The sequence below is a fragment of the Hipposideros armiger genome, unplaced genomic scaffold (assembly GCF_001890085.2).
Source record: "Hipposideros armiger isolate ML-2016 unplaced genomic scaffold, ASM189008v1 scaffold_56, whole genome shotgun sequence".
Lineage (NCBI taxonomy): Eukaryota > Metazoa > Chordata > Mammalia > Chiroptera > Hipposideridae > Hipposideros > Hipposideros armiger.
This window is the reverse complement of record NW_017731406.1, coordinates 1,380,768-1,402,388: the sequence shown is the minus strand read 5'-3', so window position 1 is coordinate 1,402,388 and position 21,621 is coordinate 1,380,768. Positions and strand designations below refer to the sequence as shown.

At 34.7% G+C, this 21,621-nt stretch overlaps 1 protein-coding gene across 5 annotated transcripts in view; it reads left to right on the top strand.

Annotated features, from left to right (window-relative positions):
• The window catches only part of DIAPH2 (diaphanous related formin 2), an 873,267-nt gene that overhangs the window by 244,754 nt on the left and 606,892 nt on the right, over window positions 1–21,621 (top strand). For all 5 annotated transcript variants that reach the window (XM_019641102.1, XM_019641101.1, XM_019641103.1 and 2 more), the window contains 5 exons: window positions 6,294–6,404; window positions 10,741–10,859; window positions 12,842–12,958; window positions 15,831–15,949; window positions 18,728–18,792. In XM_019641102.1, the coding sequence (XP_019496647.1) occupies window positions 6,294–6,404; window positions 10,741–10,859; window positions 12,842–12,958; window positions 15,831–15,949; window positions 18,728–18,792 (531 nt within the window). The remainder of the gene's footprint in view (window positions 1–6,293; window positions 6,405–10,740; window positions 10,860–12,841; window positions 12,959–15,830; window positions 15,950–18,727; window positions 18,793–21,621) is intronic.

Here is a 21,621-nt window from a genome sequence, read left to right as displayed (position 1 = left end):
GATGCTAAGCTCTACTTGTCTTTCTTTTACTCAATTTGCATTTAAGATCTCCTGCCTCTGTGCTTGGCCCTTAAATCTACCCATTTCTACAGGTTGATCCTCCATCCTTTGCTTTGCTCACCTGTACACTGTCTTTAGGCAGCCACATCCATCCTTATCCCTTCAACTAACACTTCTGTGTGATGAATCTCTCAGAACTCTTTATTCCAAACTCCTCCTGACTCACAGACCCCTTATGTTCAGCTGCCGTTGACTGGCTTTCCAGTTCAGTGTTGTCCCGAACTGGACTTACCTTCCTTTTCACCATCCTTCTTCCTTCTCCAATCCCCTCTCCAACCTTCACCTGCCTTTCTCTTGTATTCCCAGTCCTGGCTAACCTTTGCATACTCCACCAAGTAACGTAAACCAGAAATGTAATAACCGTCTTCAAGTCTACTGTTTTGGCCACCATTCCCTCCGTCACCACATCCGACCAGTTCTACTTCCTTGGTGTTGTATTTTCCCTTCCTTAGTATGGCTTTCCTCCCTCGCCACCTCTGCTGCCATTGCTTTGTTATAGGGCACTGTTGTTTCAGGACACTATTTTATCATTTCCCTGGACTCTGAAATATTGTCTACCCTTCATTCTAGCCTCCTTTCAATCATCTTCTGTTAAGTTATACTTCTGAAATGCAATTCCTGTTATATCACTGCTTAAAATCCTGCAGAGGTTTCCCATGGCCTCTAGGATTAAAGTCTAGTTATTGTCCACAGAAAATCCTTCATCCTCTGACCGTCGCTTTCTCTCTAGCCTCATATTCTGCTACTCTTCTACAGAATTTTTTTTCGCCCAGTATTACTGTGCTGTTTCCTGAACATTTTATGCTGTTTCATACCTCTACTGCCATACCTTTCTACATGGTTTCGTCCTGCTTGGAATCCTCCTCCATTTCTTGACTTAATTAACTTGCTCTGTACATTTGTATCTTTCTTGGTTGGTACTTATTTTGACTTAAAGCATCTTTTTACCTAAATCCTGCTGGGCTAGGATAAAGAAAGACCTTGTTAATGTCAACAAAGTACTTAATAAGGTCAAGTGTGTGACAGTGTCAATAAAAATTTAAAAGCACAATTTGTCACAGCCAATGGCAGTATGGATAATCTGTCTGAGAATGCCCTGGAGTTGGCAATTATTGTACTCTGTAGCTCTATGAATTGTGATCAAACTGTTAGTTATTTATATAGTTTTCAGAGCTGGTAAGTTAAAATAAAAAGTTCTAGCATTTTCTCAGTAATTTTGTGAAGATAGTTCATGTTTAAGTATTACCCCTCTCTATCACTTAGGTAGGAAACTGAATACAATTTGTTTTTGGAATTATGTAGCTCATGCCAATAAAATTTGAAATACTTAAGTACTATTCACCCATTATGTCTTAACCAATTTGTTGGAGACAGTAAGGGGGTTACACAGAAAAACCTAAACAAATACCGAGCCTTGCCTTTAGAAAGTCTACAGTCTACTTTGTGATATTCACTCTCTACACCACATACACCCCACACCCCAGGATGAAGCTAATAGCACCCGATGACTAAAGAATGCAGGTGGTTATTTTAGAAAGAGAATATACCATTGCAGTAAAGGAAAGGTCATAATGTGGAAAAACTGACAGTAATTCAATTTTGATACATAATTTTTCATGGCACAAATGATTGGATGTTTTATCACATGCACAAAGTTGGTAGCTTTTATCTCTATATGTTTATGCATTTCTTCAATAGCTTATATAGGTATCATAAAGAAATCTCCTTAAGGAGATTACTGAATAAAAATGCAAATACAGAAACTAATTGCTTGTGCTGGTTACAAATCAGAATTGTGGTCCTAGCCTTGCATATTTATTAATAATGGAGAAAATCCACTGATTTCCAAATTTTCATTCTCATGGAAGCTGTATTTTAAACAAATAGAAACTTAAAAACCATTTTGAAACCTAAGTTTCAAACCCATTTTGAAATGTCAAGCCATTTTAAAGAAAGTAAGCAACAGAAGGAATCTGGATAATGGACTTTGTGATAGTCAATTCAAGGGCATTTTTTTTTCTTTCTTTAGTACAAGGAAAAATGCTATTCAGCAATGCCAGATTTGTACATTGTAGTGTGGTAGAAAGAACCCAAGACTGAAAGTCATGAGGCCTGAGTTCTAGTCCAATCTTTGCAGCTTATTATTAGCTGTATGATCTCGGGCAAATCATCTCATCTTTCTAGTATTTCCATTTGTTTACTTTCAACGAGCATATTGGGCCAGAGTATTTTGTTCTCTCTCGCTTTACAATCCCATGGTTATGTAATTCCTGTCTCCGGAGTTGACTTTTTTTTAAAGCAGATTGAGAGGTTCAGTCACGCTGTTAAAGATTTATATATTTGGAAGCTGAGTGTACCAATTTTGAAACTTTCATTACTCACTTTTGTACTTTTTGGAGATTAGGTTTTAGAGATTAGGCCAGAAGCCTTTTTTCTTTAGTCGCCAGTGTAGTGCTATCCAAGCAAACTTTCTGCAGTGCTCTGTGTTCATGCTGTCCAATATGGTCGCCACTAGCCACATGTGACTATTGAACATTTGAACTGTGGCTAGTGAGACTGGCAACCGGAGTTTTAATTTTATGTGATTGTAATGTATTGAAATTTAAATGGCTTCCTATTGAATAGCACAACTCGAGAGTGATTTTGTGTGTGTGTGTTTGCTTGCACATATATGTGGAGTACGAAGTGGGGTGGCAGGAAGTAAAAGAGAGTGAGAGACCATTATTTTGGATGATGGGATGCTGCCCATCACCCAAATACTTAAACATGAAATATCTTCACAAAAGTACTGGGAAAATGCTAGAACTTTTTATTTTAACTTACCAGCTCTCTTCAGGATACGTATAGAAAGTGGAATGTACCACATTTCAGGAGCTATTTTCTACCTTTCTTTTTTTCTTTTTGCATTCCATTATATATTATGATAACCACTTTTATTATTTTTTGTTGAGATATCATTGACATGTATGCTAACCATTTTATATATTAGAAAACAGATTGGTAAAATAATTGTATGGTTTTCTAATTAACCTATTGTTTCAAAGCTGTATGTTCCCAGTATGTTAAACATGGTCCACTAGTTTAAATTTTACTGTCTTACCTATCCTTAAAGTCTTTTGTTGTGTGGATCAATGAATGGAGTTTATGAGGCATCAGGAATGTGCTGGAGATTATTCAGTATTTGAAGTAAAGTGATATGGTTTAGAATCATGAATTTACTCCTTGCTGTGTGACCTTGTATAAGTTATTTATCTGCTTTGAGCCTCAGCTTCATCATCTGTGAAATAAGGATAATAGCAGCACTTGTATGATTTTTATGAGGATGACATTAGACGGTGAGTTATGTAAAGCACCTAATATTGTCTGGTAACTAACAACAACAACAACAACAACAACAATGACAACTTGGGGTTTTGTATTTATCTGTGAGTTCAGAATCCACACAATGGGTATTTCATGTTTATAATTAATAATATATTCTGCCCTTTAAACTAACTCCATTTTAAAATTTTGATTTTGTAGTTATAAATAGTGTCAATTATTTTGATTTTGAATTGATTTTGTTGCTGTCCTCTGAAAAGGGCAGTAATTGTGTGGTAGTATAAAGGAATGGAAATATTTAAGATGACTAGTGTTTTCTACATTTATACAATATAAATATTTCTATAAAAGAGCATTGCTTTAAAAAATTATGTTGTAAAATGTCATGACAATATGCCTTTTCATCGTATGTTATTTGTAATTAAATAGATATCTATTAGAATTTGATAAATAGTACATTGACAAACCAGTGCTGTTACCTCTTTCACTACTGGGTTCATTGTCTCCTAATTATCTTATACTACAGTCAACAGATGCAACTTTTTTTTATTTTGTTGTATAGTCACAAATGTGTGTAAAGTGAGTATTTAATAGAATCGCAATATATATCTTATTAAATGTAAAGTTATTTTGATGCGGATATATTCATTAATTTTATTGACTATTTCTATCAGCTCCTGATCTAAGTACTTTTATTTGTATAAAGGAACAATTCCAAGACTCATTAACTTGTTTCTTATGGAAATGTTCTCTTTACTTGTAGGGTATTAATACAAGCCATTAAGCTAGAATTTCTTCTGGCAAAAACAATCCTAGCAGATGGCAACTTTTCTCTCTATTAATTTTGGATTGGACATGTACTTTGGCTCGTTCCGTCATGTCATAGTTGTAACATTAACAAGGGTCATTCAGGCAAATACAGTCATAATATAGCGATGGGCTTGTAGAATATAGACACTTATATCCCAGCCTGGGGTAACTATATGAAGACTTCAACATGTTCTTATTGTAAATAGAAAGGTGAAGGAATCTATTAAGGCATAAGTGTCATAATAATTTATCTGCTATGTCTTTTAAAGTAATGCCAAGTCTATGATTTTGTCAGTTGTATAAGTGTTTCAGTTTGACATTTGAGCGTTTGTATTGTAGGAATTAGGCTACATTGTTCAATTAGCATGAAATATCTGGTATTGCTAGAAACAACCTCAATTGTCCACTTTAAAGCATGTAGCTTTTGATTTTTGAACCTGGATGTGAGATAAATGGGCTAATCTACCCCTCCAAACACCTTGAATGCAAAAGGTATAGATATAAAAATAAAGACAATATTTTAATCTTTTCTCTCTACTTCAAAATAATAATTATCATAGTAATAGGTCTGGATAAATCAAGTCAAAATGCATTTGAAATATGTTTTTTGATAGTTTGTTTTTCTCATACTACTTTTTTTGTGTGAGTCACAAAAACTTTATTGGTACAAGCAGACAGCAGGCCAGATGAGACCTGTGGGCTGCGGTTGGCCCATGGTCTGTATTTTGCTGACGGCTAGTCTCAGTACTTAATTAATCCTGACAGCCTCAGCAGGTTGTTTGTTGCTCAGAGGAGGGATGGAGGCTTGTGGATGAGGGGGGTGACCTGATGAGTCTTGGGTGTCCCTGTGGGATATCCAGGAACAGGTACGTTCAGGTACAGCTGGATTTGTAGGTGGGAACAGAAGAGGGGCGAAGACAGAGGCCAGGGTCCCAGCCCAGAAGAGGCCCCGGTGTCTGGGGCACACTACGTAGATGAAGTAGATCCCATCTAAACTATTAGCCAGTTACCTTAGACTTGAGCGGTATTTTCCAAAAATGCTGTTCACGAATAATGTATGGAACATCTGGCAATTAGCATTTGATTGATTCCTTTTGCCTTTCAATTACCGGGAAAAATCCCCTTTTATAGTAGGGGCCCTCAATATCAGAAAGTAAGAAAAATGAAACCCATTTTCCAGTGTCATTATAATTAATGAGTCATCTGCACTTGAAAACAAGTGGTTACCAGACAGTAAGGGGTGAGGGAAGTGGTAGATGAGGGTAAAAGAGGTCAAATATATGGTGATGGAAGGAGAACTGACTCTGGGTGGTGAGCACACAATGTGATATATACATGATGTATTACAGAATTATACACCCGAATCCTGTGTAGCTTTCCTAACAATTGTTACCCCAATAAACTTTAATTAAATAAAAGAAAACAAGTCCTTATATTTACTTTATCGTTCATGCACATTAGTATTGGTGTCACTGTACCTTCTATTTGATCTTAATACACTTAATTCATTTTTATATGTAGTAAATTAATTCATCTTAATGTATGTATTTTAATACTCTAATTTTGTGCAAATCCATCCCAGTAATAGGATACAGAGAGTATATATATGTCAGTGTAATGATTTCTACAAGTTAGCCCTGTAGCCTGCTTAACATCAGGGTGCTTTTAATAACTTTATTTGATTTATTTTAAAAAGGTATTTATAACTATATAAAATTGAGGCCAATTGTACTCTTAGGACAGTTAGATATGCAAGATACATTTCATGATCTTTTGAAAGGGCTCTCTATGCATACTTTTGGAACTTAGAGTTTCTCAGAAAGACTTTAATATTCCTTCAGATGGTTTAGCAAGACGTAGCAGTACTTGATCATCCATGATATCTTCATTCAAAATTTTTTGCACATTAGAGACTTTATTATTAATTTTGTTGTTTATACTGTAAAATCGTAATCATCCTTAAACTTGTACAAATATTTGCATTTCTTATTTTTTAGAATATGGATATATGAGTTTAGTGAATGGAATAATAATTGAATGCATTAATTAAATATTTCTTTAATTGAAAGTTTTTTAAAACACAGTTTGCTTTCTAATTGCAGGTGGCCTGCATGCAGTTAATAAATGCCCTTGTCACTTCACCTTATGAGCTTGATTTTCGAATACATTTAAGGAATGAATTCCTCCGTTCAGGACTAAAAGCAATGTTACCAGTAAGTTGAGTGTACACATTTATTATGCTGTTGAACTTCAACATTTTTCTTTCTTTAGATAAAAGTACTTTCAATAGAAAATAAATGTGCCTTGCTATTTTCTTTTGTAAAGCATTAGACATTTTATAAGCTTTTTTATGTTACAGTAATATTAGTCTTTATATACAACTGATGATTCAAAATTCAGCTGATGTGTCCAAAAGTGGTCGTTATGTTTTGTGTGTGTGCGTGTGTGTGTGTGTGTGTGTGTGTGTTCATGTTCTTGAAGTCGAAAGGGAACTTCTTTTCTTTGAATTTGAATGCCGACAACATAACAGACTATTTTTTTGCAGTTTCAATTTTCATTTAAAATTTTTTGCCTCCCTCTTTGATAACTAAATTGATTTCATTTATATTCAGCATAAGTATGCATAGAATTTTGATTAGTATATTCTAGATACATTACTTTAAAATGGTATTCTTGTTACAATGCTGTAAGAACTTGACTAAAGAAAAACAATTTTATTTCTTGAATGTTAGCATTTGTTCTAATTGTGATACTGTTAAAAACATTTTTGAAATCACTTTATAGGCTAATAAATGAGCACACTTATTCTTTAAATACAAATACGACAACTGCAGCTTTATATTTTATTTAGTATATTTAGCGGAAGAGGGATTTTGTTCAAGACCATGGTATTGTTGAAGGAGACAAGTAAAATCTCAGTGGTCTCTTCATTTAAGCTACTGAGATCACACCTGAGAAAGAAGACGTAGAAGTAAGGGACGAACAGAAAGGCGTGAAGAAAGAAAAGCAAAACAAATGCCATTGAGCATGTAGTACTAAGGAATTGGTTGCTGTGAATCAACGCAGCATTTTAAGTGACCCGTACAGAAGTTTATTATGCAGTTAACTTAGGCACATTCACTAGTTGTAGTGTGTATAACATATTATTTTTGTTTTGTCACAGATCTATCTTCATGAAAAGTCTGTGGCTTTAGATAGCTAGAGATAGTGTTATAGCCTTGACTTAGTTTGCTTTTGAGTTGCCTACTGATTGGTTTCCATGCTTGGCCTCACTGGGCTGGTTCTCTGTTTCTGGGAGAGTAATCATGTCTTTGGGCACTTGTTGGCTATAGGGGCTCCATGTTTTCTGCCTTAGGTGTTGTTACTAGTATTCAGGCTGATAGATCCTGAGATTAGAGATTCATTCTTTAATACCATAGATTTCACTGCTGCTGCTGTTTTTCTTGTAGTTTTGTCATCATAATATGGAGCACAGTTCAGATGGTCATGCTTTAATGTATACTAGATGTACCTAACATGTCACCTATCTCATTAACTCACTATTAATTTAATAAATATTTAAATTTAAACCACTAGACTTTATAGTAACATTAAACGTATTTTACACATGCACTGAAACTTAATGTATTTGTAGATGAGTCTTCAAAATCCTTACCTTTTTCCTATTTGTTCTTATTTTGTACACTGTTCTAACAAGAGCAGCTCCCTAATTTGCTAGGATATTGCATTCAAGGTAGCAAATTAGACATGGTCATGGCCAATATTAGTAGTTGGCATGTGGATCAAAAATTATTACTGTCTGGAATCATTAAGCAATAGGAAAGAATAGTTCTCAGCTTTTCAGTAGCCCCTGGACTATAATAATATTATAGTAGAGTAAAACTTTTTTTTCACATAATTATCAGAATCCTCAAGACAAAGACAATTATTTTAATTATATTCTGTAAAAATAGATTTTCAAAATTCCCCTTGCGTCTCTGGATAAATTATAGGGTTTAAAGGGAGTTTATACTTCATTTATGTGGAAAATTCACTTTTCATAAATTTGCTTTAATAATTTGGGATAAATGAGTTATTACATATCATACAGTGATTTTTCAAATAGTATTTTCTCTGTAGTTAACTTACATTGATTTCTTGTGAAATCTCCATCAGCCTTTTATTTCATTAAGTAAAGTAAGAAAATTAGGTAAATCAGATCTATGAAGGAACAAAATAGTAAGAAGCGGTGTCTGTATGCAGCAGGCATTCTTAATCTCTTCTGAGACCAACAAACCCTTCCTTATTTTTTGAAAACTCAAATTTGATTGACTGATAATCAGTCATGTATTGGTAATGGAATTTAATTTCCTTAGAAGTGCTCTATATTATAGAGAATTATGTGTTTCAGAGAATCTGTCTAAAATGTTCCATATCTATACAGCACATCTGTTTAAAAAATAACTAAAACATATTTATAATGTTTCACATAATAGTGTAATTCAGTAATTTAAAAATATTCTACATTTTTAAATATAAATCTTTAGTGATACATTTTATTTTCTTTTATTGGATAGCTATCACATTTGTGGTATATAAAAACTTTAATTCATTAAATGTTTATTTTATCAAGAATTTATGGATATATAATTTCAAGGTTAGGCATTTGATTGAATAGAAATTTTATATATATATATATATGTGTGTGTGTGTATGTATATGCATATATATTTATTTTAGTGGACCATTATTCATAAACAGTGTTTACAAGGTACTGCATTAATATGTCTATTTTTTTTTAAGCTGAGCCATCCTGCCACTGGTTGGCAGCTCAGCCACTGCTCAGCTCAGGCCGGGAATTGAACCGCTGTTGCTCAGAGCTCACACGCTTGAGCGAGCTCTTAACCAACTGAGCCACTCGGCCGGCCCATGTCTATTTTTATATGGTGCTATGTATGTTCACTTACTATATATATAATGTAAATGATGTGTTGTCCTAATTAAAAACTAAATTCAACATTTAACCAGTTATTTTTACTGAAAATATTTTAATCATGCGTATTGATTCCATATTTTATAAACTTCTGATGCTAATTAAAATTATAGTATTTAACTTGGATTTTTCAAATATATTTTAATGTGTTCAAGTTTTATAGTGAGCAGCTAAGAAAAAAATAGAATGAGACATAAGAATGCAGAAAAGTTCAAATTCTAAAATGTGTTAAAGTTTATTTTTGCAATGACCAGCATATTGGGTGTGTCTGACTCCTGCTGTCTTCTGAACAGAGTTCAGAAATTTACTGATAATATGACCCACCAATGTTAGATTATTTTGCATTCCAATACATTTCTTCATTCCCCTTGAAAGTGGAGAATTAGACCTAAAGCAAGTTATCACTAAAGAGGAAACTAAGTGTAAATACATTTATTTGTCATATATTTTATATGAAAGTATATAGAAACACATTACATACTTTTATATGCTCTGCAGGTAAATTTTCAGTTAATATGTATGGGAATGTTAGAAAAAGAACATCTAGAAATTGCATAAATTTGTGTTTGGCTTCAGTAATAGCCATTACATCTCCACTTATAATTGTTCCTTGAATAAAAATAGAAACAAGAAATGCATCCTATTTTGTTTTATGACCTAATTTGAAGTACACCATGCTTGCATTTCTTTTTAGAGTTCAAGCTCAGCTCTGAACATCCTAATCCCACTTTTGGTATCACCCTTGAGCATCCACAGTTGTGATTATCGATTTGGGTTTTGAAAGCTGCAACTTAATGGACACATATTAAAAGATATTCCAGGTGATATATATTAAGCCCAACAATCTCTAGTGTGGCATGCTTCCAAAGATTTTGTTGATACTATTATTTTGAAAACGATCAGAAGTTTGTAATGCATGTGCTTATAATGTATTACAAAATCAAATCTTTGATGCCCAAGTTGGTATTTTGTGATTGGGCTAAGCTAAAATTAAGGGGGTGGGAGGAGGCTAGATGTGCAGCCTGATGAAACGGCCTGATGCCTTTGCGCTTCAAATCACAAAATATCATTGAAAACAAATTTGTTCATACAACTTTTCACGCCATACTTGGGACTGTTGTGCTTGAGTATATCCTAGCATTTGTTCTTCATTAAAACGATTGATCTATACGTATTTGCTTTTTTTTTTTTTGCCAGAGGCATATGTGAATGTTCTAACTGCATGAGTTCTTTTGCGATCTTTGATTAGTGTGTTTAGTCCAAATGACAGCAATTAATTTGGGTTGTTAGCAATCAGGCCCCCCACACTCCAGCCCGTGTAAAAGTGACTTAATTTTTGAATGTGAATAATCGAAATCTGGGGCATGAAAAGAAAATGCAGTGAATGCAATGATGTTCTTTTATTTTAAGGTAGGAAAACACAGTACATGTACTTTCTTTCCGGAGACGAAGAGCCCAGGTCAATATTTGAAATTGCTTCTGTGTATGTAAATGAATAATAGTGTCTGGCCTTTATTACCAAACTGTGGTGTTGTCAAACTGTTACTTATCTGTTAAGTTTTGTGTTTATCTATTAGGATCTCAAAGAAAAAGAGAACGATGAGCTTGATATTCAGTTGAAAGTATTTGATGAGAACAAAGAAGATGACCTAACTGAATTATCACATCGTCTCAATGACATTCGAGCAGAAATGGAATATCCTTTTGACAAACCAGAAAAATCAGTTTTCATGTATTGTGAAAAAGGGATCTGTGGGTGATTTTGTGGACCATTATTAGCATTCTTGTGTGCCAGACCAATTTATATCCATTTATTTATATTAGAACCTCGCTGTGATGCTGTCCTTGAGACTCATGTTGAGGAACTGTCAGCCTGTCCTGATGATTTACACAGACTATATTGAAAAGTGCACAGTGGCTTGCTGTATTATAGATATAGTCTGTCTGCTCAATGGTCTTGAATAGAAAGGGCCTAAGGGAATATACCTCACACACAAAGATTTTGCGGGAAAAGTTCACTGAGTTCATATGTGACTATAGGTAATATGCTTTTTCAGTTTATTAAGTGGTACTGAGTTGTTTAGAGATATAATTCAATTGAAATTAATGTCTTATTCTCAATCCAAATATTTTGATTCCTTAGCAAAAAAAGAAATGTTTCGATGTGATAGTGTCTGACTCCAATGAGGCTGCATGGTAGAAGCATTTGAGTCAAATACAACTAGCAAATAATTTTCCTATAGCAGCGATTTTATATGAAATGATTTGAGATCTCAAAGATGGTTGTCATAGCATTGTTGGCCATTTGTTTTACTCCCATTAAATTTCTTACCTATGGATTCCTGGGAAATTAGGAAATAACTTCAGAGCCAAAATGATCTTTGAGCTGGACTTTTTCTCTATATCTTCTTTCGTCTTCCTCCTTCCCCGTCAAAAAAGCTGGAAGTAATATTCTCCTCCTTGAAACTCCCAGAGTACTTTGTTTATATCTGTCTTATTTATGTACACTTCTATGCACCTGTGAGATTGAGGGCAGAAATGTTCTATTTTATCTTTTTCCTCCAATGCTCCTATCGAAGTGTCTTACACACAAGTACTAGATAAATACAGAGGGTGCCCAAAAACTGTATACACATTTTAAGAAAGGAAAAAAACTGTATTAAAGCTGTAATACTCAACATATATCAATAAGAAAAGATGAATACAAGTCATGTGTATACATTTTTTCGCACCCATGCGTTCAATGAATAACAGTTTCATAACTCTAAGGGATAATTTCTCATCCATTAGTGATTCTAATTTACAATGGTTTCCATAGTATTAAATGCTTTTTATGTCAATTAATAAATATCTTGCTTTTTATAGATTTTTTTCTTATAATCAAACTTCACCATAAAGCTATTTTCAGATCTATTCTGTAGCCATTTAAAGGACCTTATGAGAGTTTAACACAACACTCTAACATGGGGATCTAAAAAGTAACCCATCATATACTTAATTCTGCTTCGGAGAAAATGTTGACATTTCAGGTTATTTTTAGGATGTTGGATTACATCTCCTTTTCTACTTTTCTTTTACATTGATTTTCCAGATCCATTTTTGAAACCTGTTTTCTAGTTTACTAAAAGCATTTAAACTTCTATTCTTATAGCCTAAGGAAAATGTTGCAAGTATCATTTTCTTTACCCTCCATCTTTTTTTAAATAATGAAATACAAATGAATGCAAACAATAACAATTTCATATTTAGTTCAGTATTTCATCTGTGTAAAATAAAACTGGTTTTGTGATCTTTTATCAGTCCACAGAATGCTCATTTGTCTTCTGTCTTATGTGCCAGTGAAAATAGAGGAGTAGTGGCTTTCATGAATAATATAGGTCCTCTCTCTATTACAACCACAGGAAGATCAAGAGAAAACCATTTTCATTAATGTCATTGCTGTAATGAGTAACTGATCATTTAAGGTTTTGATGGTTAAATGGTCTTGGAAATGCTCTTTAAGCCTTTTTCTCTCGTTAAAAGATTAAAGTGATTCCATAGATTAAATTTCTTTATGTATATGTTTAAATACTGGATCATGGAGTTGAAGGTTTAGAAACAGTAATAGAAACAAAATGACACATCAGTGAGTGAAACTTTCATCAAGAATCTTTGATATTTTTCCTTTACTGACTTCACTGATATGAATGAAATATACCATCTTCTGTATAATATGTTGAAGGATACAGCTGCTGAAAATTACTTATTATCCATTCTACAACATTTTCTGCTCATCCGAAATGATTATTATATAAGGTAAGAAGTAGTTCTAAGAGTACTATTTGTGTAATTTGAATTAGATATTAAAGGAAAATGAACAACGTAGGGGGGCGTAGATAGTGTATGCATTTATACATACATAGAGTGTAAGAGTTTGATGACTAAAAGGTAACATTTTTTAAACAGTGTTTATTTATTTTTAATTGGGCCAGAAGAATCTTACTTATAAAAATGGGGTACCCCAGTGAGACACAACTTTTAATAGCAATGAATCCAACAGATTTTACTGACTCCATGATGAATTTTCTTTGCTAGATTATGGTAGCATAGAGTGAGCACTGAAGTGTCTATGGTAGAACTTTTAAACTCTTCAACCTTTTAATAAGTAAGGTTTTACTGTTATTTCTATTTATCATATTTATAATAGATGTAATCTTATCTGAGAAAGTAATGGTAATGTTTCAGCTTTATGTTCAGTAATGTAATTTTTCAACAGAAATGAGTATGATAATAACCCATAGAGTTAGAAGTATTAGAGTAAGTTGTTGGGAATATATCTGAAAACCAGAAAGTTAGAGAAAGGTTTCTGAGTGACTGAAATTATCCATAAGCTGGTGACCATGATCTTATATTTACCTGTTCAAGAGACTCTTAGTTGTTCTTCCTACTCTAATGTGTCCGACATTCTGGCAACCTAGATTTCCTGATTTGTCAAAACATGCTTGATGAAAGGGACAAGGAAGGCTACTGTGGGGTCAGGTCCAGTTGCAACAAAAATGACTGTTCTAAAGCCACATCGAAACCATTAAAGCTCAGACCAGTACAGTAAACTGATGGGCATCATGATGTTACAGGGACATAGAAAAATGTTTAAAATACTAAATTTCATGCTGCTTCTTTAAAGCAGGAAAGATGCTAAATCATCTAAAATAAGTTCTGGAAATTAAAGGGGTACTGTGGCCATGTATGCACAGTTACCTGGGGAAATAATTTGGGTGAAACCAACCATTTCTCATTAACTTTGAATAAATGAGACTTATAATGTGACATGCTTTTTATCCTGAGAACATCCATGCAAGTTAGAAGTGTGACAAGCATTTATATTCTACTCAGGGATAGTTAACCTGTCCTCAAAGAGAACAATTGGATATTCTTTATTTAAACCAAGGAGCCATTGACTAGGCTGATTATAAGCCAATATTATTTACCCTAGACCTGATGATAACTTGAAAGAGCCTCAGATGTATAATCCAGAGGGTGCCCAAAAAAAGTATACACATTTTAAGAAAGGAAACAACTGTATTAAAATTGTAATAATATATACCAATAACAAAAGATGAATACAAGTCACGTGTATACATTTTTTTGGAACCCCCAGTTTTACTATTTATTCTTATTCTTCTGGAGACCAGCCCCATGACAGAAGACATATAAGGGGAATTAGAATCTGTTTGGCTTCATTTGCAAACTTGGTAGGTTGGCTAGTTATTAGCACACTAATTTTTAAGTTTATATCACATTTTGTCTATAGTAGTATTTCTTTCTGATTTTTCTATTAAATTTATTAGCCACTGATAAATACTACAATTTCCCCAAATATTAATGCAAAAAGTGCCTTTAAAAATTTTTTGAGGGCCGGCCGAGTGGCTCAGTTGGTTAAGAGCTTGCTCAAGAGTTTGAGCTCTGAGCAATAGCAGTTCGATGCCCGGCCCGAGCTGAGCAGCCGCTGAGCTGCCAACAGGTGGCAGGATGGCTCAGCTTTTTTTTTTTTTTTTTTGGGGAATCGGGGGAAGGGGAACAGACAAGTTGCTGTTGTTTTGTTCTTCAGTCTAGTTGTGGAGGATGTTGCTTCATGGGCCCAAGTTGGCACCATCATTGTGCTCTTCTCAGGAGAGGCAGATCAGTCGCCGGCTTCTGGACAGCTGCTCACAGCAGCCGCTGGCGCTCACGCTGGCTGCTGGCCGCTCACGCTGGCTGCTGGCTACACACGGTAGCCCATGGCAACCCACTACCACAGGGGTTGCAGCCTACGCCATCGCCTGCGACCCACGGCAGTCCAGCTCCAGGTTGAGCTGTTGTTCAGCATCTTAGCTGTAGAGGGCAGTGTCACTGGCCTTCATATGTGGGATCCGAACCGGGGCCCTCTGGCATCACAAGCCAGTTCTTAACCAACGCGCCAGTCGGCCGGCCCCCCAAAATTTTTTTTTGAAGTATCCAAGTTGTCATTTTTAAGGCCAGAATTACCTTGACAGATTACAGTGTTAGGATATGTTTTAAAACCTTTAACACTTTAAACAAATTGAGGCTATAGTCATGCATATTAAGTGTGTATTGCTTCTATAAAATGGATCTTTTAAAATACATGCATACATATTATATATCTGTGGAATAGTGTGCAACGTAAGTGACTCAGTCATGTTTTGTAAGCTGTTCTAGCTAATCTTGAGTAAAAGTACTGGAGTAAATTCAAGACATTGCTTGCCACCTAATGCCAAGATACTCATCCCTTAATCAAATTGAGAACTTGTAGAGTCCTAAAACCATCTCTATATCCAAGGATGTAGGACTAACAGGTCATTTGTTTTCATTAACTTTAAGAACAATAGCTAAGGAAGTAGATAAGGTTGATAAGTGTCTTTGTAGGCAAGCATGAATCTCTGCAAACTAGATTATTAAGTCACTAAGTGTTCACAGCTGATTACATCACAATGGGTTTTGCACTATAACATCCGGACCGTCTTTAACCTTAGGCGTATTTCTCCTAAGGAAGTGTAATGAGTAGAGAGATTTTTTTTTTTAAACAGCGCTAGGAAAAGACTTAGTTGTTTTATCCTGCTGAATCGCCACTTAAGGAAATTGATTTGTATAGGTAGGAAAGGTGTTCAACAATACTTTCTTTCTCTTTCAGGCCACAGTATTACAAAATAATTGAGGAGTGTGTCTCACAGATAGTGCTGCACTGCAGTGGTATGGACCCAGATTTCAAGTATAGACAAAGATTAGACATTGATTTAACTCATCTGATAGGTATGTAATATAATCCACCATGTCCTCTGTGTTTTACTCTCTTCTTTATAATAGGCTCTTTTTAAAGGTAGCCCTCACTGAACTTCCTCTATTAATAGCTGATAAATCATTGTGTCCATGGGTACTCAATCACTATCATTGTTCATTATGACCATGAGAGTTCTGCCAGTGTGATTGAAAATATTAACCTATTTGATAAGTTTCAACACTCTTGAATTCAATTTAAAATTAATATCCCTCAAAAAACCCCACATTGTATTATTATAGATGAATGCCTTGTTTCTTAGAAACACAACTCTGAAATCCTTTGATTCAGTTTATACCGGTACCTGGTGATTTTTGTAGAAATCTTGTGTGCAGTGGGGTCTAATTAGGAATTCAGTTATGTTATTAGTGTTGACAATTGAGAAAAGAAATACCGGCTTATTTCAGTAACTGAACCTTTTAATTCTAGCAAAGTAAGTCAATTTATATTTCATAGACTTTAGAGCTAGGTGGGAATTTGAGACAATCACGTTCATCTACTTGGATGGCTGAGGAAAGGACCTTATATCATCCTATACTGGTAGTTAGCTTTACTTTCAGGAACAGTCTCTGGATGATGTGAAACATCTGTTATGAGACAAGTTATGCTATCTGACCTTAGAGTTAAGCAATTTTATTTATACCTAATCGAAATCACTATTGCTAAGGTTCAAGCATGAACTCATTTGTCTTGTCTTTAAAGGAAGAAAACAACAGCTGTTGAATGCCAATTATATATTATTCTTTACTCCATAGCACAGAGCAAACTCACAGTAATATCCTTATTATTATCATCACATATTATTCTTTTCTGATTTTAAAACTCCTCCTCACTTACTCTAGGCAGTCTAGAGACTTTGGTAAGTGACAGAATAATCCACCAATGTCACTGTTCAGCTCAGTATGTTTCACCACTATTACCCACTTTTCAGTGCAGTACATTCTCTCTCTGCTAAATTTTCTTGGAGCATTTATATTATGAGACAGTTTCCATGTTAACCTTTAAAATGCGACTTTGAATGTCTGTATAATACTCCATGTTATGGAATACCGTCCTTATTGTCCATCTAGATTGTTTTCAGGTTTGCACTGTTTAAGTGAATCTCGTGTGAACATTCTTTGTACACATGTTTGGCCTTTTCTCATTATTTCCTCAGGATTGATTTCTGTAATTGAGGGTATGAACTTTGAAAGGCCAAATGTTTTTTAGAAAACGTGCACCAATTTACCTTGCCTAACAATGAATGTGAATGCTGATCTCACTGCATATTTTGCAGTGAGCTTGATAAACTCAGTAGTTTATTTCATATTTTGTTGAGAGGGTTATAATGGGCTATTTCCAAATATTTGTATTGGCTTTAATCTATTATAGACCATAGTTGGCACACATAGTCTACTGTTGATTTTGGCTAGCTCATTCAGTGTTCACAGACATTTGTTTTGTGTATTGTGTGCCGAGTACTTATAATTGTGTACCGTTCATCGAGAGCATTGGGGTGGAGAGAGCTTCATTGAGGTATACTGGACATGAGAAAAACCACCCATCTTTGAAGTGTACAATTTGATACATTTTGGTATTTATGTACTCAGACATTAAATACCATCATCACAGTCGAGATAATGAACATCTCTATCAGCCCCGAAAGTTTCTGCATTCTCCTTTGTAATCTCCCCTTCCCATGGCTCCCCACCTCTCCCATCCTGAGACAATTACTGATCTGCTTTCTCTTACTATAGTTTCATTTTATAAAATTTTATATAACTGGAAACGCACAACATGTACTCTCTTTTTGCCTGGCTTCTTTCATTCAACATAATGATTCTGAGATTCATTTATGTTCTTGTATTACATGTATCAATAGTTCATTCCTTTTTATAACTGAGTTGCATTCCAGTATATGGATAAACCGCAATTTCTTTATACATTTACTTGTTGATAGACTTTTGGGTCCTTTCTAATTTTTGGCTATTATAAATAAAGCTGCTATAACATTTATGTATTGGGTCGTTGGGAAAGTCATGACACATTTTTGCATTGAAAAACAGAAAAATACGTCATGACTTTCCCAATGGCCCAATACAAGTTTGGGTATAGAGGTATGTTTTTATTTCTTTGGGGTAAATAAATAGCTGTGGAATGGCTAGGTACACAAGAGACTGTATGCATAGTGATGAGACCATTGTCCAAAAGAGGGTCTTCAGTTATTTATATTCTGGAGTGTTTGATTAGATGGGAGAAGTTTGATATTTATTTCCTTATTTACATAATATATTCTGCTCCTGATCAGAAGTGATTTGAGCAAAGTCTTTCTTTAGGAAACCTGAATTAATGAATGTTATTGTATCTCTCCCTCAAGCCTTATTTTAAGGGTCATTTTGAGTCTTAATAATCTTAAGCATAGATTCTTTGGCACCACTCTACCCATAATAAACTACAAAACAATTTTTAAAGAATTCTGTAATTATAGAAGTTGCAGAATAATTGAATACCTTTAAAATGATGATGATTTAGTCAAATATATGCTTGGATGCTTGGTTTTGTGCCTCAACAGTACTGTCATTGAATTCAGGTAGTATGCAAAGAAAGGAAATGTGGTGGTTTATGTCTTATATGTAGTATAGGTCCGTTTCCCTTTAATAGCAATTGACATAAAAATGATTGTCTGCATAGTAGAATTATATAGGCTGGCAGCCATCTTTTGCCTAGAGATCTGATGCAATAATTTCTAATAATTTTTTGGTCAATCTTAATAGATTCTTGTGTGAACAAAGCAAAAGTTGAAGAAAGTGAACAAAAAGCAGTGGAATTTTCAAAGAAGGTAAAGCTTATAAAATATTGTTCATAACTGTTAATAATTTAATCAGACTATATATTGTTTCTTTATGTGAGGCCTTATAAATATTGTTTCAGTTACATAGTGCTTTATGTTTCTGAATTCAAACCTAACCACAGAATACTGATTTCTCTCCTGGTAAGATAAGGTTGCTACTGCTCCCTCCTTATCACCTTGAATCCATTATGGAAGAAAAATACTAGCCATATTCTGCTAAAGTGATAAATGAAATAAAATTAGGTTGCTGGAAGGATATAGTTAGAAGAAATCAACCAAAATGCATTCCTCCATTGCTTTCCAGCAACACTCACTTATAATAGGCAGCTCCTTGGAGAATTGTGAGATGTTTAGCTAGTTTTATTTGTTATACTGTAAAGTCAGTGCTATTGATAGCAACAGAATGATGCAGTGTTTTCTCTCCCTGTCTCTCTGCTTAGGCTTACCTTCTTTGAATTTTATAATTACAATTTTTTAAATGATGCTGCTTTGTGTAGATTTGGTGGAATTTGAGGTTCCCCTTATGTAAATGCCAGCTTTATGAATATCTTAATTTTATTTAGACCTCAAATTATTTTTTCCTTGTTTCATGAAAGCATAGTTACAATTTTATTAGCTTCTATCAAAAGTTCTCTTTTTTTTCCTAGACCCTATGAAGCCTTAGTATAGTATTTCTGTCCTGTTGGTGGCAGGAGAAGGCTTGAAGCACAAGTCTAAAAGCTCTCCAGTTTTCAGCCTTCTGACAGCAAGATAAAGTGCTTACATATTGCTGTCTCTTCAAAGTTATGACTTACCTTGGAGATTAGATAATCACTTTTGCTATCACTCTAGAAATTATAGAGTATTACTGAAGTTACTTCAGGGCATCTGAAGAAATGTCTTTGCTCTTTCAGTTACCAGAATAGATTTTTAAGAGCTTGAGCATAAAATGTTTGGGTGAAGCTGTCATTTTTATTGGTGAAAGAAAATGTACGCTTTTTGATTAATAGACCTTTATATTTCTAATGTTCCTGTTTTAAGTAGCACATTTCAAATTCCCTTTGAAAAATCTTAGAGTCTCCTGAATTTTTCGCTGGCACTGTGATTTGGCGCCACACGAATGGAGCAAATTGTGATGATCTTACCGGGAAAATGTTCTGCAAGCATATGTTACGGGAAAAGTAATCCTGAAATGATCAAAAAGAAATTTCAGTGTTTGATGCTTTATTCTCACCACCAGCGCTTAGAATGAAAACATGCGTGGTCTCCCAGTGGTTATCTGTATGCCTTCTCTTATTCTGGGTGATTTTATAAGGCAATATAAAATAGTAAAAAAGTGGGGAGGGGCTAGAATGAGAAGCAGGAGCTGTAATATCTGAGCTCAGTTTTTCCATTAATTAGCTGTGACTCTAAGTAAGCCAGTTACTCTCCTTGGATCTTAATTTCTTTGTTATTAAAAGGAGTGGAGAAGTTTAGTGGATTTGTAAGAAGTCTTCCAGCTCCCTTCTCTCCAGTTTCTCTGATTCCTTCTATGGGTTTACAGATAAAGATCATTTTAAATCACAAGCAGAGACATTGTGTGCCTCTCTTCAAATATACTAATAAAGAAACTGTTTGTAGAGGAAAACTGTACAGCGTGCTTGTGTAGGCACCATGCCTGAGAAGCACACAGGAGAAGCTAAGTTTGGGAGGGAGAGTGGGAGTACAGAATCAGATCCATCGTAACTCTAATAGTCATGAAGCCGAAAGCGCTCCATCCTCTCAGTGAGCTAGGAAACAAGGTCATTGGCTGACTGTGAAGGATCTGGGGTAGGTTTGAAATGTAAAGAGATTTGAGATGATTTGGACCAACCTCTGTGGGTCATCTTCCTGGGACTCAGCTAGAGGTGACTGAAAGAATGAATAAACAGTATTTCAGGTTTGATCCAAACACTATTGTTATCCAATTAGCTTTCACCCAGTCTTTCTTCAGACTTGGATCTGAGTGGCATTTTATAAATTCCAAAGGTCAAATCTATTGTGGGGATGAATATTTGTTAGTAGTGAACATTTTTTTATTGTTTCACAAACTCCAAAGGCAATTCTCGACAGTAAGATATATCAGTCTTAAAAAACAGATATAACGTCATTGGAATAATGTATAGACTTCTAAAATGGCTGGAAGTGATATTGACTATACAGGGCAAAAGTTCTGTAGCTGGACATAAGCAGTATTCACTCACGTATGCAGGCTGGTTTGGGCCTGCTTAGAGTCCTGACTGAGGTAAGGGCTGGGCATGATACAGTAAATGGATATTCACCGCTTAGATGGTCTCTTTGGTGTAGCACACTATAATTTAACCTCTTATTTCATGCAAGTGTTTCGGCTAAACATTCAAAGGAGAATGCCATTATGGTATATGTCATTCTACCGTCAGATTTTGTGGAGTACTACTTTTTGGATGCTAGACAATTAAGATTATAATAGAAATATTGTAATTTGTATTAATGTCCATCGTTTGAGCATTTGAAAAGTGCAATCTCTTTTCAAGATTAAATATACAGTAATACCTTGGTTTGCGAGCATAATTCGTTGCAGAAACAAACTACTTGTATTGCAAAGACATCGCTCGTTTACCATGTTAAAATGTATTAGGAGTGTTTGCTCGTCTTGTGAAACACTCGCAAACCACGTCAGTTGCAATCCAAGGTTTTACTGTATAGTTAAGGAGAAGAACGGCTGATGGCTATTTTTTTCAGTTTTTTTTTAACATATATATGTTTTTATTAGTTTGCAACAACATGGATGAACCTAGAGAATATTATGCTAAGTGAAATAAGTCAGACTGAGAAAGACAA